Below are 20,905 nucleotides of genomic sequence, written 5' to 3' on the forward strand. Positions count from 1 at the left end.
AAAAAAAAGTAAATGAATTCTATCTATAGTTATGATAAAAATAAATGTAAGCACTGGCTTCATACCAAATATGGTACAGGCACCAGAAGAAGGGAGATATCCTTTTTAATCTACATAATTATAATAAAACTTGCTGTAATATACTTCTACTCATAGTCTAATCCAATTAAATGCAACCAGTAACAAGGGCTTCCCTGAAGAACCAAAGACAAATAAAAAAAGGTTTTCCTCATAGGGAGATTACAGTATATTGTGTAGAAACAGCATTCACAGAGAGAAGTTAATACAATGTAATTTCTGGAGAGCAAAAATATTGGTAATTGAGGAAATCACTAACTCAAGAAGGTAGAACATGAAAAAAGCTCTCAAGGAACCTTAAGGATTCTCAGAGGTTGAGATGACTAGCAGGTACAATTCATCAATGTGAGTTAGCCTCTGCTAAATTGAGGGAAAATAAGTAGGACAGTTTTAATACAGCACAAATGAAGTTATATGAAACGTCAAGAAAGAGAGAATGGAGTCAAACTGAAGGGCCATCACCACCAAACTGAGTAGTTTTTATTTAATCCTAAGAAGCAAAAGCAAAGTTCACTAAAGATTCTTGAGCAGGGAGTAGGATTGTCAGAATGGGCCCTTAGGATTATTGTTGTTGATGACAGTCCTATGGACAAATTAATTGCAAAAACTAGAAGTGAAGATAACAGTGAGGAGGGCCACAGCAAAAGTCAAGGTTAAGAGATTATTATGAACTAGGTAGCCCTGGGCTTGGAGTAAGAATGACTGAAATCCAGACTCAGATACTTACTAGCCACATGTGTGAACCTAGAAAAGTCACTTAACCTGCTGCCTCAGTTTCCTCATCTTTAAAATGGGGGTAACAATAGCATCTGCCCCCCAGGTTTGTTGTGAGGATCAAATGACACAGTATTTGTAAAGGGCTTGGCATAGTGCCTGGCACACAGTAAATACTACATAAAATGCTAGCTATCATTATTATTGTTATTGATTATATAAAAACAAATTATAACCACTGTGTGGTATAGATTAAAATGCACATGAAAACAATTACATAAATTAAAAAAATATATATACATGGGAGTATTTTTCCTTTTCTATGCCAGTTTCTTCCTTATCTTCTGTCACTTGTACCTTAAACAGTGCTTATAAATGAGACAGGATGGAGGCAGGGAGAGAGAGTGTATATATATATATATATATATATATATATATATATATATAGTACCTTGTATGTGCTATATAGTACCTTGTATGTGCTAGGCAGTCTGCTAAGTGCTTTACAAATTTTATTGCATTAAGTATTTCCTTTTCTGTACCAATACATATGTACATCAAGTACTAGTAACATATCAATATTAATTAATGTTAATATAGCAATGTATACTATTAATATCTAATACATCAAGCAATAGTAACAATGTTTACTGAAGGCTTAGTTTTCACTTTAAAATTGATTTTAAGTACATGCTTGATACACGTGTAATTAATATAATCTCAATCAATTAACAAACATTTGTTAAATGCCTATGTGCAAGGCATCATGCTTGATATTAAAATTTTCTAAAATCCTTAAGTTTTCCTTTAAAGGCTAGGTTAAGTAAGTTGTCCAAGGAAAACTTCATAGTAGCAGAAAACTTCTCACACTTTTTTACCTCGTCCTCTCAAAAACCATACACACAAAAAACTTCCCAGATCTTCGTAATTTCTTCATGCGTATAGAATTTTTATGACCAAAAATTATTTTGCAATGAGACGTATTATGGCAGGGGGATTGAGAAGATCCTTATAAGTCAGAACTGGCATAGATAGATTCTAGTCCTAGTGATAACTTAAACTAACCCTGGGCTAACCTCTGAAGGACCCAGGCAATTTACTAACAATAAAGGTTGTAATAGTTATAACTTAATTATAATAATTAAGTTAGAACTGAATGGTCAATTTGCATTTATAGAGGGAGTTTCTACTGAAGAAAAAAAAATACACCCCACCCAAATTATTCTTTCAAACTAGATTTATAATGCATTAAACATATGCAGAAACTGCTGTTTTCTAGTGTATTAAAGCATGATAGGATTAACAAAGAAGTTTCCTTTCCTAAATGAGGCCTTTCCTTAAGTATTCAGATGGTATGAAATAAACAAAAAACTTCACATTACATTGTTGACTGTTGAATAACATAAGGACTTTGTTTTCATTTTCCATAATGTACGTAAGATAAAAAAACCAAATCTTATCAAATACAATGAATCTTTTCAGATTAGATGGTCTTCTTAGAAAAAATTTCAAGAATACAGAAATTGTCCCATTTCCCCCACAGTATATTTATATAAAACAACTCTAACGTATTTGTCAGAAATTAGCCATTTTTTTTACACTTGTTTAAGGAACTCAGAAATTTTGTTTCAAATTTTCATAGGAATATTCTTACATTATAAATGTTACTTCTGATCAAACATGACACTTTTCTTTGAAGGGAAAACTATCATTAGATATAAAAATGGTTGTAATTAAGTAATTTAGTTTTAACTAAAATCTTCGTTTTAAATATTTTTCTTTAAACAGATATGATCATGTCACACTTCTACTCAATAAACTCCATATTATTCTTTGATCACTGTTCCCCCACCCACTGCCCAGCCCTTAAAAGTTTTTTTTTTGGTCACATATGTACGTTCACTTCTTGTTTCATCAATTTTAAATTCTGACAGAGGAAAACGACATTTTTTTTTCTAAACACTAAAATATAATTGCATAAAAATGACCTCTCATTTTTACAAAGGGTATAAAATCCTCTCATTTTTTCAAATGGTATAAAATTTTCATTTATGAAGTAGCAAGCCTTTCAGAAACAACCTTTGATGAGAAAAAATTAAATTATCTTTGCAAATGCATAACTCATCCACCTAGCATTATACCTACTTATTTGTTTTAGATTATATTGTTCAGGATATTTTCCTTTTGTATTCTATATTTTATTAAGTTTTTTTCATGTGACAATCTCTCCCTAAAACTGAGGGAGAACATCAGATCAGAGGTGCTTTCTAAGAAACCCTGGCAGAGAGGAAGGGATATTTGTTTGTTCTATCATGGTTTTGAAGCAATGGAAAGAGTACTGGACCAGGTCAAAGTAATTGGGTTTGAGCCCCAATTCTGCCAATGTTAGATGATGGGAAAGTTATTTAAGCTATTTAATTTTGTTATTTAACTTATTTAATTTTGAATCCTACTTTTCTCATCAGTAAAATGAGAGGATTCAAATGATCTCTTGAAGTCCAATCCAGCTCTAAAAATCTACACGATATATCTATAAACCTAATAAGCTTCTGCATACAGGGGATAAGGAAATGGATGAGGGAAAGCAGAAGGATTTCTTTGGTATAGGAAACTCCCAGATGAGGAAATTCCCTATAGCAATGCAGCTCAGCACTTCTCTTTAACTTGGTATCTAGAGTATTGAAGAGTTAAGGGAACTTGACCAAAATCACACAGCTGGTAATCATCTCCATTCTGCCTCAGACCACTTTATCCTTTGAAAACCAGGCTGATAGGTAACCTTTCACTTTATCTTGACTGGAGCCTGGCCTCTGGGACTCTTCCTGGCCTTGTATACATGATCAGTATTCCCATTAGAAGTTAAAATTCCTTGAGAACAAGGACTATTTTTATTACTTGTGTTTTATTCTCATTTCCTGGCACATAAATACTTAATATGCTATCTGTAATTCAAGTGGCCAAATGGACAGTGCTGTATTGCAATCAGGAAAATCTCAGTTTCAATCATACCTCAGACGCTAAGGAGCCATGTGACACCTCTGTAAAATAAGGATACTAGAACCCACCACCTCATAAGGTTATTTTAAGAATCAAATCAGATAATGAATGGCAAGTGCTATGCAAACCTTAAAGCTATATATCTGCAACAATAACAAAATTATAATTATTAGTTATCCTAGAGAATCACCTAGAGCGCTAAGAAGTTAAATGACTTGTCTACAATGATACAACCAGAGGCAGTACCAGAAACCAGACCTTCATGGTTTACAGAACAGTTCTCTATCCACTAAGCTATGCTATTACTGCCCCTCATTCTATATATAAGCATCCAATGTGTAGCCTAACAAGCTGAGAGCTGAGGGGATGTACTTAAAACAGGATTAACAAAACAAAACAAAATACAACACACACACACACACACATACACAATTTGGATATTCAAGCACCAGTTATCTGTTACAGAAGTTGGATCGATTATTTCATCAGGATGAAGGGAAACTTTTAATGCTAGGAAGCTAACATCATCAGGGATAGCAAAAACTCAGCCCCAAGCTTCCAAGGATGTAGTAATGTTTAAAATGAGTGGCAGGACTAGTTAAAAACAAAAACAAAAACAAAAAAGTTTTAGGAACAAGGAGAGAAGATAATGACTCTTGGTCCAGTGAGTAATTCTCACCCTTCAGCAAATATCTGATCATCATAAAATGGGAAAGAAAACATCACAACTCATTCATTCATGGCTCATTTTGAAACAATAATTTAACATTTCCTAATATTTCTGTCTGTGCCAAATAGAAGAGATCTTTTGAATCAATCTTACCATGTATTATCACCTCTCACAACCAGGGCTTTTACAATGTCCTTTTGTTTGCTCTGTTTCAAATATCTCCCTACTCCAAGTCATCTTACTGAGAGGTCTCCCCTCCTCACTTCACTTCTACCTTCTGGCTTTTTAAGTCTCAGCTCCAATCCCAAATTCTGCATAGGCCTTTCCTGGTATCACTCCAAACTTTCTGACAAACCTAGTGCCATCCCTCTGAGACTACCTTCCATTTTATAATGTCGATACATTTGCAATGTTGTCTCATTAGGTTGTAAGCTCTGAGGACAGTGACACTATTTTTGCTTTTCTTTAGATTCTCAGCACTTACCACAATGTCTGGCATATATTACATGCTTAATAAATGCTTACTGACTGAATGATGTTATCACACCCTATATGATATACATGATGAAAAAATGATACTTATCAACAAATTTTTATCAAGGGATGGACCTGGTTAACTTGATAAAGCATAAAGGGACTGAAGAAGCCATCTAACTGAATCCCCTCTTTCTTTGCAGATGAGGGCTATAGAGGTTAAGTGATTCACCCAGGACCATGTAGCTATTAGGTGTCCTGAAATGTCATTAGGCTGTGTTAGCTCCTTGACCTCTTTTGTAATCCCAATGCTTAGCACAGTGCTTGGCACATAGTGACCTCTTAATAAATGTTTACTGATTGTTAAACTGTCAGAGGAAGAACTTGATCATAAGTATTTCTGATTTCAAGTCCAGCACTTCCTCCATGATGCTATGTTCCCAACACAAATTCACAAGGTGTAGAAATCTTATGTATTATATGGATAACAAAGTTGTTTATTAAGGTTGTTTATTGTGGACTGTTAAGACACTGAGGATGAAATATAAAGCATAGTACGAATTCATTCCCCCCCCAAAATTTTCAAAAATACATTTCAATTCTATTCACTATCACTATAATAACAAATTGTAATGGATCGAGAACTCACTTCCAAGGCAGAAGACCTTGGGCCATGTGACCCTGGAGGAGGTACTTTAATCTCTCAGTGTCCTAGCCAACTCTAAGACTATGAAGAGCAAGACAGGTAAAGCTCTGCATGGTTGCAGTTTCCATATGCAGAAGCACCCTACTCCACTGAAGTCGAGTCATAGTCCCTAACCCTACACACTGTCACATCTCTGTATTTAAGCATCTATAATCATACAGTTATCGAATGAAGCTGCAAAGTGAAGTAAGAAAAAAATCTACCTTGAAGTTAGAAGAATTTAGTTTGAGTCCTAGCTTAGTAGTATTACATAGTGTAAAATCAATGGATTTGGAATCAAAGGACCTGGGGGCTTGAATTCTGTTCCTAATTCCTACCTGTGTGACCTTAGGCAAGTCACAATCTCTCCAAGTCCCAGGGCCTCTAAGGTCCCTTCTAACTTGTATCTATGATCCTAGGTGACCTTGAAACAAGCACAAATTCTGAGTATCAATTTCTAAATCTGAAAAAAAAAAGTATAATTACCTATAACTTTTCCCTTGAACCTCATAGACCATTTTGTATGCACATCTGTTATGCACTTAGCACATCTGTTATGCACTTAAATATTACATTGTGTCTGTTATATCATTCTATTAAACCATAAGCTCGTTTCATCTTTTATTATCCCCAAATGTACAGTGAATTAGAAAAAAAAATCTTCTGCTGTATTTTCACATGTGATAAATTAAACAAATAATCATAAATCATATCATTTAAATATTTTATTTATAATACTACATAACATTTGGCTATAACTGCATCACAATAATAGGTTAAAAGAACCTACAAATGAGAAAGACTGGCTTACTTTTAATTGCATTATACAAGAACTACTAATTAATAGAGTTAGGAAGGATCTTAGATATTATCTAGTACAATCTCATTTTATAGATGAGGAAAAAGTGAGGAAGTGATTTGCCCAAGATCACATGAAAAATGCACAAAGGTAAGGATTTGAATCTCAGGCCTTCTGTCTCTAAATTTAATTCTCTTTTTACTAAAACTATTTTGCCAAAACTTTCCCAGGTCCAAAACGGGAAATGTGTAGCCTGAGAAAGTAATGGTTTCCTTCTAGTTGGAGGTCTTCAGGCAAAAGCTGGCTGACCACTTTTTATGAATGTTGTAGAAGGAATTTTTTTTCAAGTATAAGTGGAAATGGATGGCCATTGTTGGCTCTTCTGATTCTGGAATTTAAGTTTCTGTAATTTATAAGCAAGCTAACTCATTGCTTTCTATGGTATTTAAAAGATGAAGCTACTGATAAACTATCTGGAAACTGGTTTATTACATGAGTGAAACTATTCAAACTATGAAATACTATCCCTATTTTAATTCAGACCACCTAGGGAGAGTATTTTGTATGATCTGTTATGACCTTATTCATCCAACATAGTATTTAGGAATATTCCATGTGATATTTATCAGTAACTTCATCTTTATGGGATCATAAATGAGTCACTATTTCTATAAGTCACTATTTCTAATTTTCCTCATGTAGGTAACTACAATTATTGAGTTTGAGCATTCTAGGTTTTCTTCTCCCTCTAAAATTAAATAATTTTGGTTTCATTCTAAAGACTTTTTTTACGCACCTAGGTTTATGACATTATACACACTCACCACATCCACACATTCTGGGACTTCTGGATTTTTCAAAGTAAATGTTTAAGACAGATTACTCTTAATTCTATGGCTAAAAAGTGATTTTTAAAGCTGTGAACATGTTGAACACTACACTACGGCAGAACTTGAAAAGAGGCTAAAATGCTAATTTTGTTAAGAGTTTACTTTACATCAAAAAACTCAAAAATGATTATTTGCCTGAATTAGGCAATAGCTATTGATGTATCCAAATGATGAACGGAATATCCTGAAATTCTGAGTTATTTTTATTTTGAGTGGAAGACGGCTGTCAACATGTCTAAAATTTCGATAAATCACAATGCTTAGCATTTATTCAGCATTTCACAGGTTAACTCATTTGATCTTCACAACTCCTCTGAAGTTGGTGCTGTACTTCTCTCCATTTTTTACATATGAGGAAACTGGGGCCAAGAGAGTGGTTAAGTCACTTATTAAGTGTTACAGGACTAAGTAAGTACTGAAGCAGGATTTGAATTTATGTCTTCCAAATGCCAAATCCAATGTTTTATCTACTATGTCAACTAGTTGCCTCTATACGGGCTTATAAAATACTTCCCATATTTTCTCATTTAAGGTAATTTGTGTGTCAATGAATACATTAAAAATCAGCATTCTTTAAAGTCACAATATTAATTATTTAAACTTTTAAAATCTCTCAACATTTGTTCACTCATTCTACATGAGTCATCACTATAGGTCAGGTATTCAGGAACCAGAAATAAATGATGTATATACATGAAATTTTATATATAAGAATATAAAAAATAATGAAGTATCAGCTCCTCGGCTCTAAAATGACTCAAAAGCTTTTTAGCATTTTCAATAATTTGCAAACTCCACGTGATGCCAGAAAAGCTTAGTGAGCCTTTGCAGTGGCCCTGTAGATTCTCTAGGTGATAGTCCCTAAAGAGCTTCCAAATTACTCCAAAGAATTCTTTCCCATTCCTCTCTTTTTAGATAAGAGTAATTTTTGGAAAGAGAAATAATAATAAAAAAAAATTTTAAAGCATAAAACACATAACTTACGGTAAACAATTTTTTACTTTCATAGGATTCACTGAAAACAAAGCTTCCTGCAAGCCCATGGGGGGTGAAGGCTGTGTTTTCTTCACCTCAAATTTTCCTGAGTAGGTAAATGAAGACATTATCACTGTTTAATACAAGTTTTAATTGAGCACTGTCACTGGTAAGAAGAAAAGTGTGGAACCACTATTTTCCATAGCAAACAAAGCAGGTAATTATTAACAGCCATCCTGGCACAATTCCTTATCACCAAAAGACACGACTCAGCTAACTTCCTTCAATCCCAGTGCTCTGGTACAACAAAGCAAGGCTGATGTTTCAGGGTCACATTCACTTCTTTAATACACAAGCATAAATTTACTGCTCAGTCAGACACCTGTAATTAAAAACAAGCAGAATATAATGCTAATATTGAGGCTAGCGTGCATGTAAGTGGGTTTTTCCCCCTGTAAAGATGATTGCCTTTCATTTTATAGTTTCAAGTAGCTACAGTTCACTTAGTTTTGATTACATAGCAATTAGATATGCAAATGGATGAGATCTGAAAAATGCATTTTCAGACTTCAGATTGTGAGCAATCAGGCCCATTCTCTTCTACTATATACACAAGCAGCTCATTAAACAGCTATTGTCTAGAAAACAGCTCCAGCTAAAACATGCCTTCATCTTTTTTAAACACACAACCCTGAAAAACTCTTCTAGGAATGAGAGTCTTAGGAAAATAAGGGACAAGAGTATCAGAGGAATTTTGGTATTATTTAGTTCTGGCATCAAGTGTGTTACATGTCTTCTTGGCAAACTGAAAGAAATACGTCCTATTGTCTTTTGTGTAAAATACGATGCTATTCAAATACACCAGTATAATATAGGTATTTAATGATAAATATTTAATAATGCTAACTTTTACAGGGGAGAGCCATTTAGTTTCAGAATTAACGTTTTATGCTATAATCACAATCAGAATTTTTTCCCCAGAAAACCACAGGTTTATTCTTACCTAAAAAAAATTTGTCCTGAACCAGCTTTCATTTTCAGGAATCATGCTATAGTCGATGAATGTTATTCTTTGTAGATAATAAAGAAACTAACAGTCCCTTAAATACTGTTAGTAAGAAATTAAGGTTATTTCACACAGTTTGCTGTTGATCACAATTTGGACTCAAATTGGTTCAAACTTTTCTTTAAACTTGTTACTGCATATCAAACTGATTTGTTTAATGTTACTATGGTTTAGCAAACTACTATTTAACTAGTGCAATGATATCAGGACTTGGGATCTGATCCTGCCACTGCCACTTTATACCTTGGTGACCTTGAATAAGTACCTTCAGCTCTCTGGGAATCAGCTTCTTATTCTAGAACATAAGTAGATCTAGCTCTAAATCCAAGATCTTATGATCCTAACTAAAATGAGATAGCATTTCATAACCTCCTTAGACTCAGAGTCATCATTAATAATCACAGGAAATTAAGAGGTCTATTATCTGAAACACTAGGGACAAAACTAGAAAAGCAGTACAGTCCCCGCTTTCAAGGAATTCACATTCTAATTAACAGGGAAGACAAGGCATGTAGGTTTCAGCTGCAAGACTGATGGAAAGGTATCATAAATAAAGTGATGTTCTTTTTTTCTTTAATGTCATTTCTATGCTTAAAAATAATCATATTGGGTTCTCATATTCAATTGTTTAACACTTCCAAGGAATTTGGTAACAGAGTGAAAAGAATACCAGTCTTGGAATCAAGAAGACCTCAGTTCAAATCTATTTAAGGCAGGTAGATGGCAAAATGGAGAGGGTCTGGGATCCAGCACACCCAAGTACCCTGAGTGTAAATCGAGCCTCAGACTGTTTGACTCTGGGAAAGTCACTAAACCTCAGTTTCCTCATTTGTAAACAGTTGTAAATAGCCTGAAGTAGGGTTGTGTTTATATAAGTAAAGAGAAAAGATGCATATGAAATGTATATGTGGAAGTAGAAAAAAAACACAATTCAATTTATGTGGCAAGGCTAAACCAAAGGTGCTTGGTTGTGACTGTGATAATCAGTAAGAATAAGAAGAAAGGGTGGATTTAGACCAGGCCTGCCACCAAAGGATTTCAGGAAGCCTGATAAAATGTAGGGTTGTCACTGCACACTCTCCTGTTCCTCACATGACCCATGGCAACCAACCATGTCAGTCTGTCTCTAGTTGAACCTATATGCGACTGAAGAAGTTTAGCCTATTTTGATTTTGGCCCCTACCTATTGCCAAGTCATGCAAGTCTGAGTTAGATGTTTTTATATTATAGGATAAAATCTAAATACATAAAAAATACTTAATCACAAATTTCATCTTTTGTTCGGAAAAACAAAAGAATATTTAAATGATGAATAGAGTAATTTTCAAATGAAATGGACAAACATTCAAAGTTTTGCATGAATATGGAAAGCAATAAAGGCAATTTCCTACCTTAGAAACAGAAATGAAAGTATGAAACGTTATATAATCAGGAAAGATAATGCTTTAAAGGCATTATTTTTCAATAGCTGTGGACAAAAATGGGGAAAACAACATGACTATTCAGTGGAATTGTTGGAAGTCAAATGGCATGTGGACTTAATGAAAATGCTTAATTTTTTTTTCACACCATCTGATTAAGAAAATCTTTTCCAATGTAAATTTCCTAATACAGAATTTGTAAGAAATCAGTTGACAGTGTAATTATATCAAAGTAAAATAAGCAACATTCAACCACTAATTTCTGTCAGATGAGGATTAAAACTTTTAAAAACAAAATCTGTTATATTCAGTAACAACTACAATGTGCTTCAACATTCCTTAACTAAATAGACTACAATCTAATCAAGACAATTTAAAAAGGCTCATTTATAGCAACTGGTAATTAAAATGGATTCTATCTTTTCAACAAAACTCACAGATCATTTCATTAGACATAGATAATCCTAGTATTAGATCTATGGAAGAGTAATTTAGTTTAGGTTTTACAAGTTACCTTGAATAAATTACTTCAAGGATAAAAGAGAGGGTTTTCAATAAATTATTATTGATCACATTCTCTTTTTCAAAGCCATTATTTTAATATATGTACTTTCTAAAAAGGAGTAGTAAATCTCCATATTCTCGGGTTTTTGCTAAATTTCTAATATCACCACTAAAACTAATAACATTTTTCCTTTATAGAGATCTACTCAGATATGTTCTACATCTGCAGTATATATGAATATATGTGATCTTTATTTCTGTAATATTACAGAAATTGTGGACCAAACAATGAGAATTAATTTTAAAGGTTGCAAATAGCACAAGAAGAAAAAAATGTTATATGAAACTTCTTTAAATTACAATGGAATACTTCAATGTTAAATATGATGATGAAGTGTGGTAATCATTGATGTGGGTAGCTAGATGGCATAGTGGATAAAGCACCTGACCTGAAGTCTTCCTGAGTTCAAGTCTGGCCTCAGACACTTACTAGCTGTGTCACCCTCAGCAAGCCAATTAGCCCCTTTTGCATATGTTTCCTCGTCTATAAAATGAGCTGGAGAAGGAAATGGTGAAACACTCTAGTACGTTTGCCAAGAAAATCCCAAATGGTGTCACCAAGAGTTGGACGTGACTGAAATGAATGAACAACAAAAATCAACGGTGTGGGTATTCCCTCACTGCACAATTTCTCACTGTATGAATTTCTGTCCATATTCTTTTATTAGGCCAACACAGAGAAACTATAGAATATTTTTTGGAGGACTTCTAGGTCCTTTTAAGTTACAGCACTTGAGTCTGGCCTTTATTACTTACCACACAACTGGTCCAACCTGCTATGCTGTACATATTTCTCTTTAAAATATTCCTTACCCCACTAACTATAACTAGGCTTACAGACCATCATAATCCTTTGCATTGCTTCCACAACAATGGAGATTGTGGTGCTGCAAGGTGTTTTCTTATTGTTGTTTAGTAGTGTCTGACTCTTCATGACTCCGTTTGGGATTTTCTTGCCAAAGACATTGAAGTGGTTGGTCATTTCCTTCTCCAGCTCATTTTACAGATGAGGAAACTGGGGCAAACAGGGTTAAGTGACTTGCCCAGGGTGACCAAGGTGTCCAAGGCTGAGATCTGAACTCAGGAAGATGAGTCTTTCATATAATCACGAATTCTCAAAAAAAAAAGAATCCCGAAAGTTAATACAATTGGAATGAATTAACACCAGATCTTTAATAAAGACTTCCCACTGAAGTGAATTATTAAACAAATTGTGTCACATGTCTACAATGGAATATTTATTGTATTATCAGAAAAGATACATAAGAAGATTATAAGATCAGAGTTAAAAGGGACCTTAGAGGCCATCTAATCCAACTTGTTTTATAGATGAGTAAACTGAGGTGCGGAGATGTTAAATGACTTGGCTATATTCACACAAGTAATACATGGAAGCAAGGTTAAACCTGAATCCTTTGACTTGGAAGCTAGCAATCTTTCTGCATTATCATATTAAGAAAAGATGGGAAGATATGAAGGGATAGGGAGTAAAGGAAGCAGAATGAGGAAAGAAAGGTATAGTGGTCCCAATAATATAGAGGAAATAACTCACCCTCTGCCCCTAAAGAAACTCCATATTGCATAATTATAGTGACTCCAAAGAAGAATGGAGAAAATGACTCCCTTTCCATTATCACATAGGAAGAGAGCTAGGAATGTGGAATATTGCATACATAGTAAGACAAAACTGATTTCCTGGTTAGTTTTTCTTAATTGTTTGTTTTTCTTTAATTTAACTCTCTTTCATTAAAAGGGATGAGTTACTAATACGGGGAGTGGAAGGAATATATTCAAAACAAAAAGAAAAGGTAACAAAAAAAGACAGGGACTGGACCTGTAATTTTATTGCATTGATAGCTTCAGTAAATCCTATTCAAGCTGAAAAGGATTTGGAAATAGCAAAAAGTAAAAAGAAATTATCCACAATCTATGTTCTAATTTGGATTTTGCATGGTAGTTTTAATGGGGATTCATCGGCATTTTTAAATTGTTCCATAAGAACACCATAAATTCCTGAACCAAAACTTTCCTTAAAGATTATAATGGTATATTTAAATCCCACACCCACCAGCAGAGCCATTTTGCTTCGTTCGACAACTTGCAAGAGAACTTCTATATATAACAACTACGTAGCCCTAGAAAGGAAAAGTACTATTAAAGATGGCATAAAAGTACAATTTCATATGAAACATTTCAAATTTTAGACAAAATATGTCCTTTAAAGTTTTTGAGAATTTAAGCACATCAGTTTTAATCTTATTCAATTCTTCAAAAGGTGTCTAAAACCAGTGTTTCCAGATGTACCCTATTTTTATGGGATAGAGTTATAAGCAAAAAAGGGTATTTCTCATTCTTCTTATCTGTGAACATAATAATCAATCAACAACAAATTTGAAGTACCTTGCAATTTCATTGAACAGTAAGATTTCAAAAGGTTAAATTTAAAATAAATTCATTCCTGAATTTCATTCAAAAATGTATAGTTATAGAAATACAGAAAGGACTTTGCTGTTAGCCCCAAAGAAAACACTATCTCCCCAGTAAATTATACTAGTGAAAAAAGGGAAGTAAAAAATAAAATTGCTAAGAAAAAGAAAAGTCCTGAGAACAAGTCACAGTGAATTTAAAGTGACCAATACTATGATCTTTAAAATAACATGCATGAGTCACTGCAACATGCCATATATGTGAATTGTTCAAAAAATTTCCCTGATACCTACTTAAGCAGTTATATTTCCTACATTTACGGACAATATATCATTAGTACAGACCTGTATCTTCCTATTTAAACCATAATACTGAATTAGTATCTATAATTCATCTGAGGATGTTAAATATCCAATTACTGAATTCCCAAGCTCAATATCAAAGCCTAAATCATGCATGTGTTATTTTGTCTTAAAAGTCAAGGCAGACAAGACAAAAAACCTGTAACAGGTAGAGAACTGTTGAAAGATTTAACTCAAAATCTCTTGTACTAAAGGGTAAATTAATGTGTAAAAACGGAAAGAAAGCAGGTTTGAAAACCAGTAAAGGAGTTTGCAGAAGAGAACTGGACAAGACATTTTCTGCTAGCTGATATGGGAAACAAAAATATAATCTCTATACTAAAGGATATTATAGCATGTTATGGAAGACTGTTTTTAAAAAGGTATTTTAAAAAAACCACAGCAAAGTACCATAAAAATAATAAAAAATTATATAAAGTTAGGGAGGTAAAAAGAAACACAGGAAGTTAGAACAGGGAAAGATCAGGGAACGTGGCTTCATGTGACCTCTCTTTTGGGTGGTATACCATTAGCGATGGGAGAAAAGACAAAGACAACAGTTTGGTTTGGCTAAATTGCTAGTTCCACAGTAGAGAAATGTGGATAAGCCTGGAGTTATAGGTAATGGACAGGATCTGGGAGGGCAGTGTGTAAGAGACTAAAGACTTAGGACTTTATCCTTGAGGGGTGCTCAATAGTTTTTAAGAGTATAAAGGTATCCTGAAGCTAGTATGTTTGAGGACTGCTGTTCAAAAGAAATTCATTTAACAAATATTTATACAATGTCTGCCACGGTGCAAGGCACTATAAGGGATACAAATAAGTATAACTCAAAGTCCTTGGTTTAAGGAGCTTTTAATCTAGTTAAGCAGACAGTATACACACCTAAAGAGATAAATATTAAAACAAGGAAGAATATGTTAATTTCCTAGCAAAAGTGACAACACTGCTGTGAGTTCAAAAGGAATTAGAAAAGATTAGTCCTATCTAGAAGAAATGGAAAATGTTTCTGAGGCTGGCCTTGACATAGTATTGTAAAGAGATAAATTAAGGAGGGAAAATAACTTCATCTAGGAAATGGTCTTTTACAAATATTAATCTTTTTATACTACTATTTCCATAAAATGATTCTCTCAACTTTTATTTAAATATATCCTAGATTTCTTACTAAACTAATGTCATGTTTCAAAGCACAATGCTTGCACATAGTAAGGCTGATCAGTAAAGACTTGCTAAATTGAATTTATCGATGGGTTGTTAAACATTTTTTGGGTCATACACAAAAGTCTGGTGAAGCACATTGTACACTCCTGAGAATGTTTTTTAAATAGGCAAAATAAAATGCATCATATTACAAAAGAAACCCCTTTGTGTTAGGAATATTTTCAAAATATCTTTTTAAAAAACAAGTTCATAGACCGCAGGTTAAAAGCCTGTGGATTCGATATTCATTATTAAATTCATGATGAATATCTAGTTTTTAATAATTAATAATTATCTTGTATACAATATAGAATTACTGACTATGACTAAGAATTAATACAAAAGCCATTAGTGATGCCTTAGTAGTTATCTATAAAAATAAGAGAAAAGGGGAGCATTCATTAAATATAATTTTAAAACAAATACATTAGAAGTATAGCTTCTTTCTTCAGTGTATTGAAGATTTATACTTTTCTCTCAAGTTTTCAACTTAGTTAAAAAAATAAGGCAGTCAAGTGCTGGTCAAAATTCTTTTCAATCTCTTCCTCATATAACTGCACTGACTTATGACTTTGATTATCATTATTATTATTAATATTAACCAAGATTTTTTCAATAAATTAAGCCTAATTTTCTGGCTGCCTTAGGTTTTAGATAAATTCACAACTAAACTATTGGATTTCCTTTGTCACTTTTGAACCATGTTTCAATTATCTGGCCCCACTTAAATCAAGCACTTTTTCTCCTTTCCATAACTTTCTTTTCCAGAATGATATCCAAACAACTAATGGCAGAATCCTGTCTCTTTGGCTCTACTTATAACATACATAACACAAACCGCAACTACAACAGTTTGAACCAAGGTGACTTTGCTAAGAATTGTGATAAGTAAGCTTTGAATTGTGGAAGACATTCTGTTACAAATATGCACGTAAATTCATTTTGAAAGGTTCAGACTTAGAATTTAGGCCAAAAATAAAAATTAGAAAAGGTCCAAGGGTCTAAAGACTCAGTAGTAGATCAACCAGCATTTAAGTGACTACTAGGTGCCAGGTACAATGTTAATTGCTTTTGTTGTTGTTCAGTTCTTTCATTTGTGACCAACTCTTCTTGGGGGTTTTCTCCACAAACATACTGGAGTGGTTTGCTCATTGTACAGATGAGGAAACTAAGGCAGAGTTAAATGACTTGCCCAGGATCATACAGTTAGTATCTAAAGGATGGATTTGAACTCGGGTCTTCCTGACTCCAGACCCACCACTCTATCCGTTGTACCACCTACCTGTCCAATTAAGTACTAGGGATACCAAAAGGCAAAAGATACACCTTGCTCTAAAGGAACTTACAGTCTAAGAGGCAGACAAGTGCAAATAACTATGTAAAAACAGGCAATATCTTAACATAAATTAAAAATGTAATCTACAGTTTTATTGTAGATAACACATTTAAATGTGTTAACTATATCTATGGCTTCCACTAAAGTTCTATCATAATGTCTCATTGTACAGTAATGATCCCTCTAGTAATGACAAACTGGAAAGGTTTTGAATAAGGATCCGGAGATAGGCTAAGTTCAGAAAGAATCTTCACCTAAGAATTACTCACAAGTGAGTAAAATTTATTCACCACAATAATATCAATAAAAGTATTGCAAACTGTTGTTTGGTGCTCATAGGAAGCACCACACAGAAGAAATTGTGGATTCTTTAAGTAACTTAATACTAAATCTTTGCACTGTGTATTAAATGCCACTAATAACAAAGTTTTTTCTGAAGCCCAACAGTGAGTCTATATTAAATAAGTAATGACCACCCTTTGAACTTCTACTCATTCCAAAAGAGAAGAGTTAAAAGTGTACCAAAAAGGTACCAAAATAGAAAAAACAGTTGAGTGTCTTAAAAGGGAACAAACATGTTACACAATGACAATCATTTGGTAGTCTTCAGTTTTTGAAAAAATAACATCTTTCATATCAAGAACTTTGATTTCATCATTAGAATAAGCATATCTTCCACCAAGGAATCCAAGAAGTACAACTTAATACTATTTTCCAGGAGTTTATAATCAAAACAGTTAGGAGAGATAACATAGGGACACACATTCACTAAAGCTCTAGTTTGAGGATGTCAAGGAAGGCTACTTAGAACAGTCACCAACCCCGACTTCGAACTGAGTCTTAAAGGATGTAAAGGACTTCAAAGGGTGGCTGTTCTTTTATTTAGGGGAAAAAAAGTAACAGGGTGATTAATTCTAGATATATGGTTCATCATTGGGAAATAGAGTGATAAATAGTATAGTCTGCTAGAAGATAGGACAAAGAGTCTTATACTATACCCTATTAGACTATGGGTTGAAGCCCAATCAAAGGGGGAATGGAATTCAGGACATGGAAGTCTGGACTCTATTAGGCAGTCATTGGAAAACTTCTAAAGGCATTTTGGGGAGAGACATGACCACATTCGGGATAACAGCATGCCCTAGAAAGTGCACAGGCTTTGCAGTAGTGAACTGGATTCAAATTCAGACTATACTATTTACTACTGATATGACTTTAGGCATTTAACAACCTATCTACTCTATAAAATGAATTGGTTGAATCAGACAATGTCTAAGATCCATTCAAATTCCAAATCATTTCTGTTTTATCTGCTGAAAAATACTTTTTAGAACTTTGCCACGCATCAAAGTCAGATTCCTTATCCTGGAGTTGCACAGATTCATTAGCCTGAAGTTGCAGACTTGATTCTCTTCCTTTTCCAATGTTGAAACACTTGCCCTTCTCTCATCCTGTGATATCTTTAAAAAGATCAGAGATCACTAATAGTAGCTTGGTAATAACATCTATCAATGTCTTTGTATTCCAGTATGCAGTTCACCTGGATCAGGTGACTTGAATTCATCAAGAATGCTTATTATCTCATCTCCTTACCTCTTTTAGATATTAACTCCCTATTAGCCATTTTTGTTTTCACCCTCTCAGTCCAAAGATTATTATTTCCTTTAGCAAAGAAAACAGAAGCAAGGCAAGAACTGAGTTGAGCAGTGCTGCTTTCTTTCTATATCAATTAGTTCCCATCCTCTAACTTTCTGGTAACAGTTCTATCCATTCTTGACCCTAACACAAATTTAAAAATACATACTATTTTGCTTAGATTTCCTTGTTATCTTCAGCCAACTCTAAGTTTTTGTACCTATGTCACTGTTCTTAGAAGACCACATAACACTTTTTATGCAGTACAAATAAACATGGAGATAAAAGGAAACATTCAATGAGATTGAAAAGTAAAGAATAACTCACTTTTAAAATAGTACTTTAAAGTCTTGAAATTACTTTCTTCCCAATCACCTTAAAGGTAAATCCTTTGGTATCTCAATGACAAGTACCATGTGACAGAGACAAACAGAATGACTTGTATGTGGGTAACCATTTGCTTTATTTTATTGTACCTCTGTGGGACTGTTACACAAGTGCTTTGACAAGCTCTCCAAAACTACACAATATTTCTCATGCTAGCCTTGGCAATAGAAAAGTAATGAGACTCTCAACTATACATTTTTGGATACACAACATCACATTCCGATTAATTCTCCAGGTTTGCAACTGCTAACTTAGATACATACCAAAGTAAGTAAACAGGATGACAGTGAAAATTATGTTGTCTTTGGCTAATTGAAAAATTGTTAAACCTGGAATGATCATATCACAAAAATGATTATCACTTCAAAATAATTTATCTTTTATTGACTAATTTTGATAAACACATTAGTAATCTGCAATCGTCCAGAAAAGGTCACAAGAAAGGTACAAAAGTATGTTTTGTATATGTATGTGTGTTTGTGTGCATGTGAGCATGTTCTCCCCACTCCCCCCCATTTCTTTCCCTTTTCAAAAGCTTACCTTCTTTTTATCCCTCATTGAGCCTTTTCCTCGGACCATTATTTTGCATCCTGTTTCTGCCTCCAGTTGTTTGGCTGTTAGTCCTCTGGGCCCAAGGATTCTTCCAACGAAGTTAAACTGGAATACAGAAATTATTCATTTAGCCTTTTGTCTTTGTATCTCATTCATAAAACTACTTAGGATTTTACTATAAAGTAATGATTAAGAACAAAGCAAGATAACTCTGTCTGAAAATCCTTATAATTCTTCCTTTTAAGCTACCAGAAATTTGAATGAGGAAAAATCATTTTTGACCTTGAAAATTCCCTTGAGTCCATGACTAAGATAAAATATCCTTGTTTTTTTATAGAAGAACATTTAGTAAGTGATGATGGAAAGGTTACAATTTATATTGAAAGGTAGTAGCATCACAGAAATTACAGATCCTTGTAGTACTGATGTATGTTTTAGTAAATGACCATGGGGCAATCAGGCAATAGAAAGCAAACATAGGATACTTTCCTTGTCCTGAAAGAGCTGACAATCTAACTGGGGACATGAGACTAAAACCCATGAAACAATTTATAGAACCCTTAAGGCAGACTGTAGTTAAGTACTTTATAGCACGGCACAGGACAATAGTGAGTACAGCAAGTTACTGAGAGGTTACTGGATATGTAATAGTCAAAGAAGGTCTCACAGAGGATCACTCTTAAGGACTTATAAAAATAATGTTGGAAATATGCACCCAGAAGAAGGAATAGCAACATAAAATAATACAGACAAGAAAATGGGAGTAAGTATCAAATGCAAAGACATAAAGGACCAATATGACTAAAGCATGGGAGTTATAAGATAAATCATTTCATTCAAAACTACAGATAATTTTTAAAGCATAAACTTCTCCAAAAGAAATAAGATCCATATTGACTGCCGGTGCACAGTATAAAAGGGGGGGGGGGGGGGGGAGGGTGTATTTGTTTCACTACAAATGCGTTACATTATTTCAACTGGGCCTTGACTTTTAGGCAAAGCACATTTTTTTTACACTTCTCTACTAGACTTGCTTTCCTTATATATCACAGTAGCTATTTCAAACCAAGGCATTCTTCCTTCTCAGCTGAGAACACTGATTCCTACTTTAAAAATCGAGCCATTCCCAGAGAACTTCTTTTCCCTCCTCATTTTACAATAACTCAGGAAGTGTTCTCCCATTTATCTCCTCCTCCTTTCTCACATGAAGAGGTGGTTTTCTACATGCAGCTTTGATCCCAACCCCCCCCCATTTTCTTTGGCATATTATACCCACTTTTAACCCCCCCCATGGTAATTTTTTTCTCTCTCCCTACAATAAGGTTTCCCACCTACTGCTTACAAACAATTCTATGTCTCCCACATTCTCAAAAATTCCTCACTTAACCTCACTATCATGCCTAGCTATCGCCTTGTGGCTTTCCTCCCCTTCTGGGATAATTTCCTTGACAAATCTGTCTCTCTTTTCATGCCTCTTTTTCCTCTATTCTCAGGGGCTTCAAACCCTCTGCGAGCTAACTTCTCTTACTGAAGCAAATTGGCTCTCTTAAAAGTTAACAGTGATGTCTTAATTGCTCAATATAACTGCTTTTCCTCAATCTTGACCTGGGACACTTCTTTATACCTATAATATTGTCCAGTACCTTGTCCTAATCCTAAATACTCTTTAGGTTTTCAGGACACTACACTTT

The 20,905-nt window shown here is 34.0% G+C and overlaps 1 protein-coding gene across 8 annotated transcripts in view; it reads right to left on the minus strand.

Annotated features, from left to right (window-relative positions):
• The window catches only part of QKI (QKI, KH domain containing RNA binding), a 194,682-nt gene that overhangs the window by 75,728 nt on the left and 98,049 nt on the right, over positions 1–20,905 (minus strand). For all 8 annotated transcript variants that reach the window (XM_036766522.1, XM_036766517.1, XM_036766516.1 and 5 more), the window contains exon 3: positions 19,203–19,319. In XM_036766522.1, the coding sequence (XP_036622417.1) occupies positions 19,203–19,319 (117 nt within the window). The remainder of the gene's footprint in view (positions 1–19,202; positions 19,320–20,905) is intronic.

This window comes from Trichosurus vulpecula, chromosome 7 (genome assembly GCF_011100635.1).
Source record: "Trichosurus vulpecula isolate mTriVul1 chromosome 7, mTriVul1.pri, whole genome shotgun sequence".
In the NCBI taxonomy this organism is placed as follows: Eukaryota; Metazoa; Chordata; class Mammalia; order Diprotodontia; family Phalangeridae; genus Trichosurus; species Trichosurus vulpecula.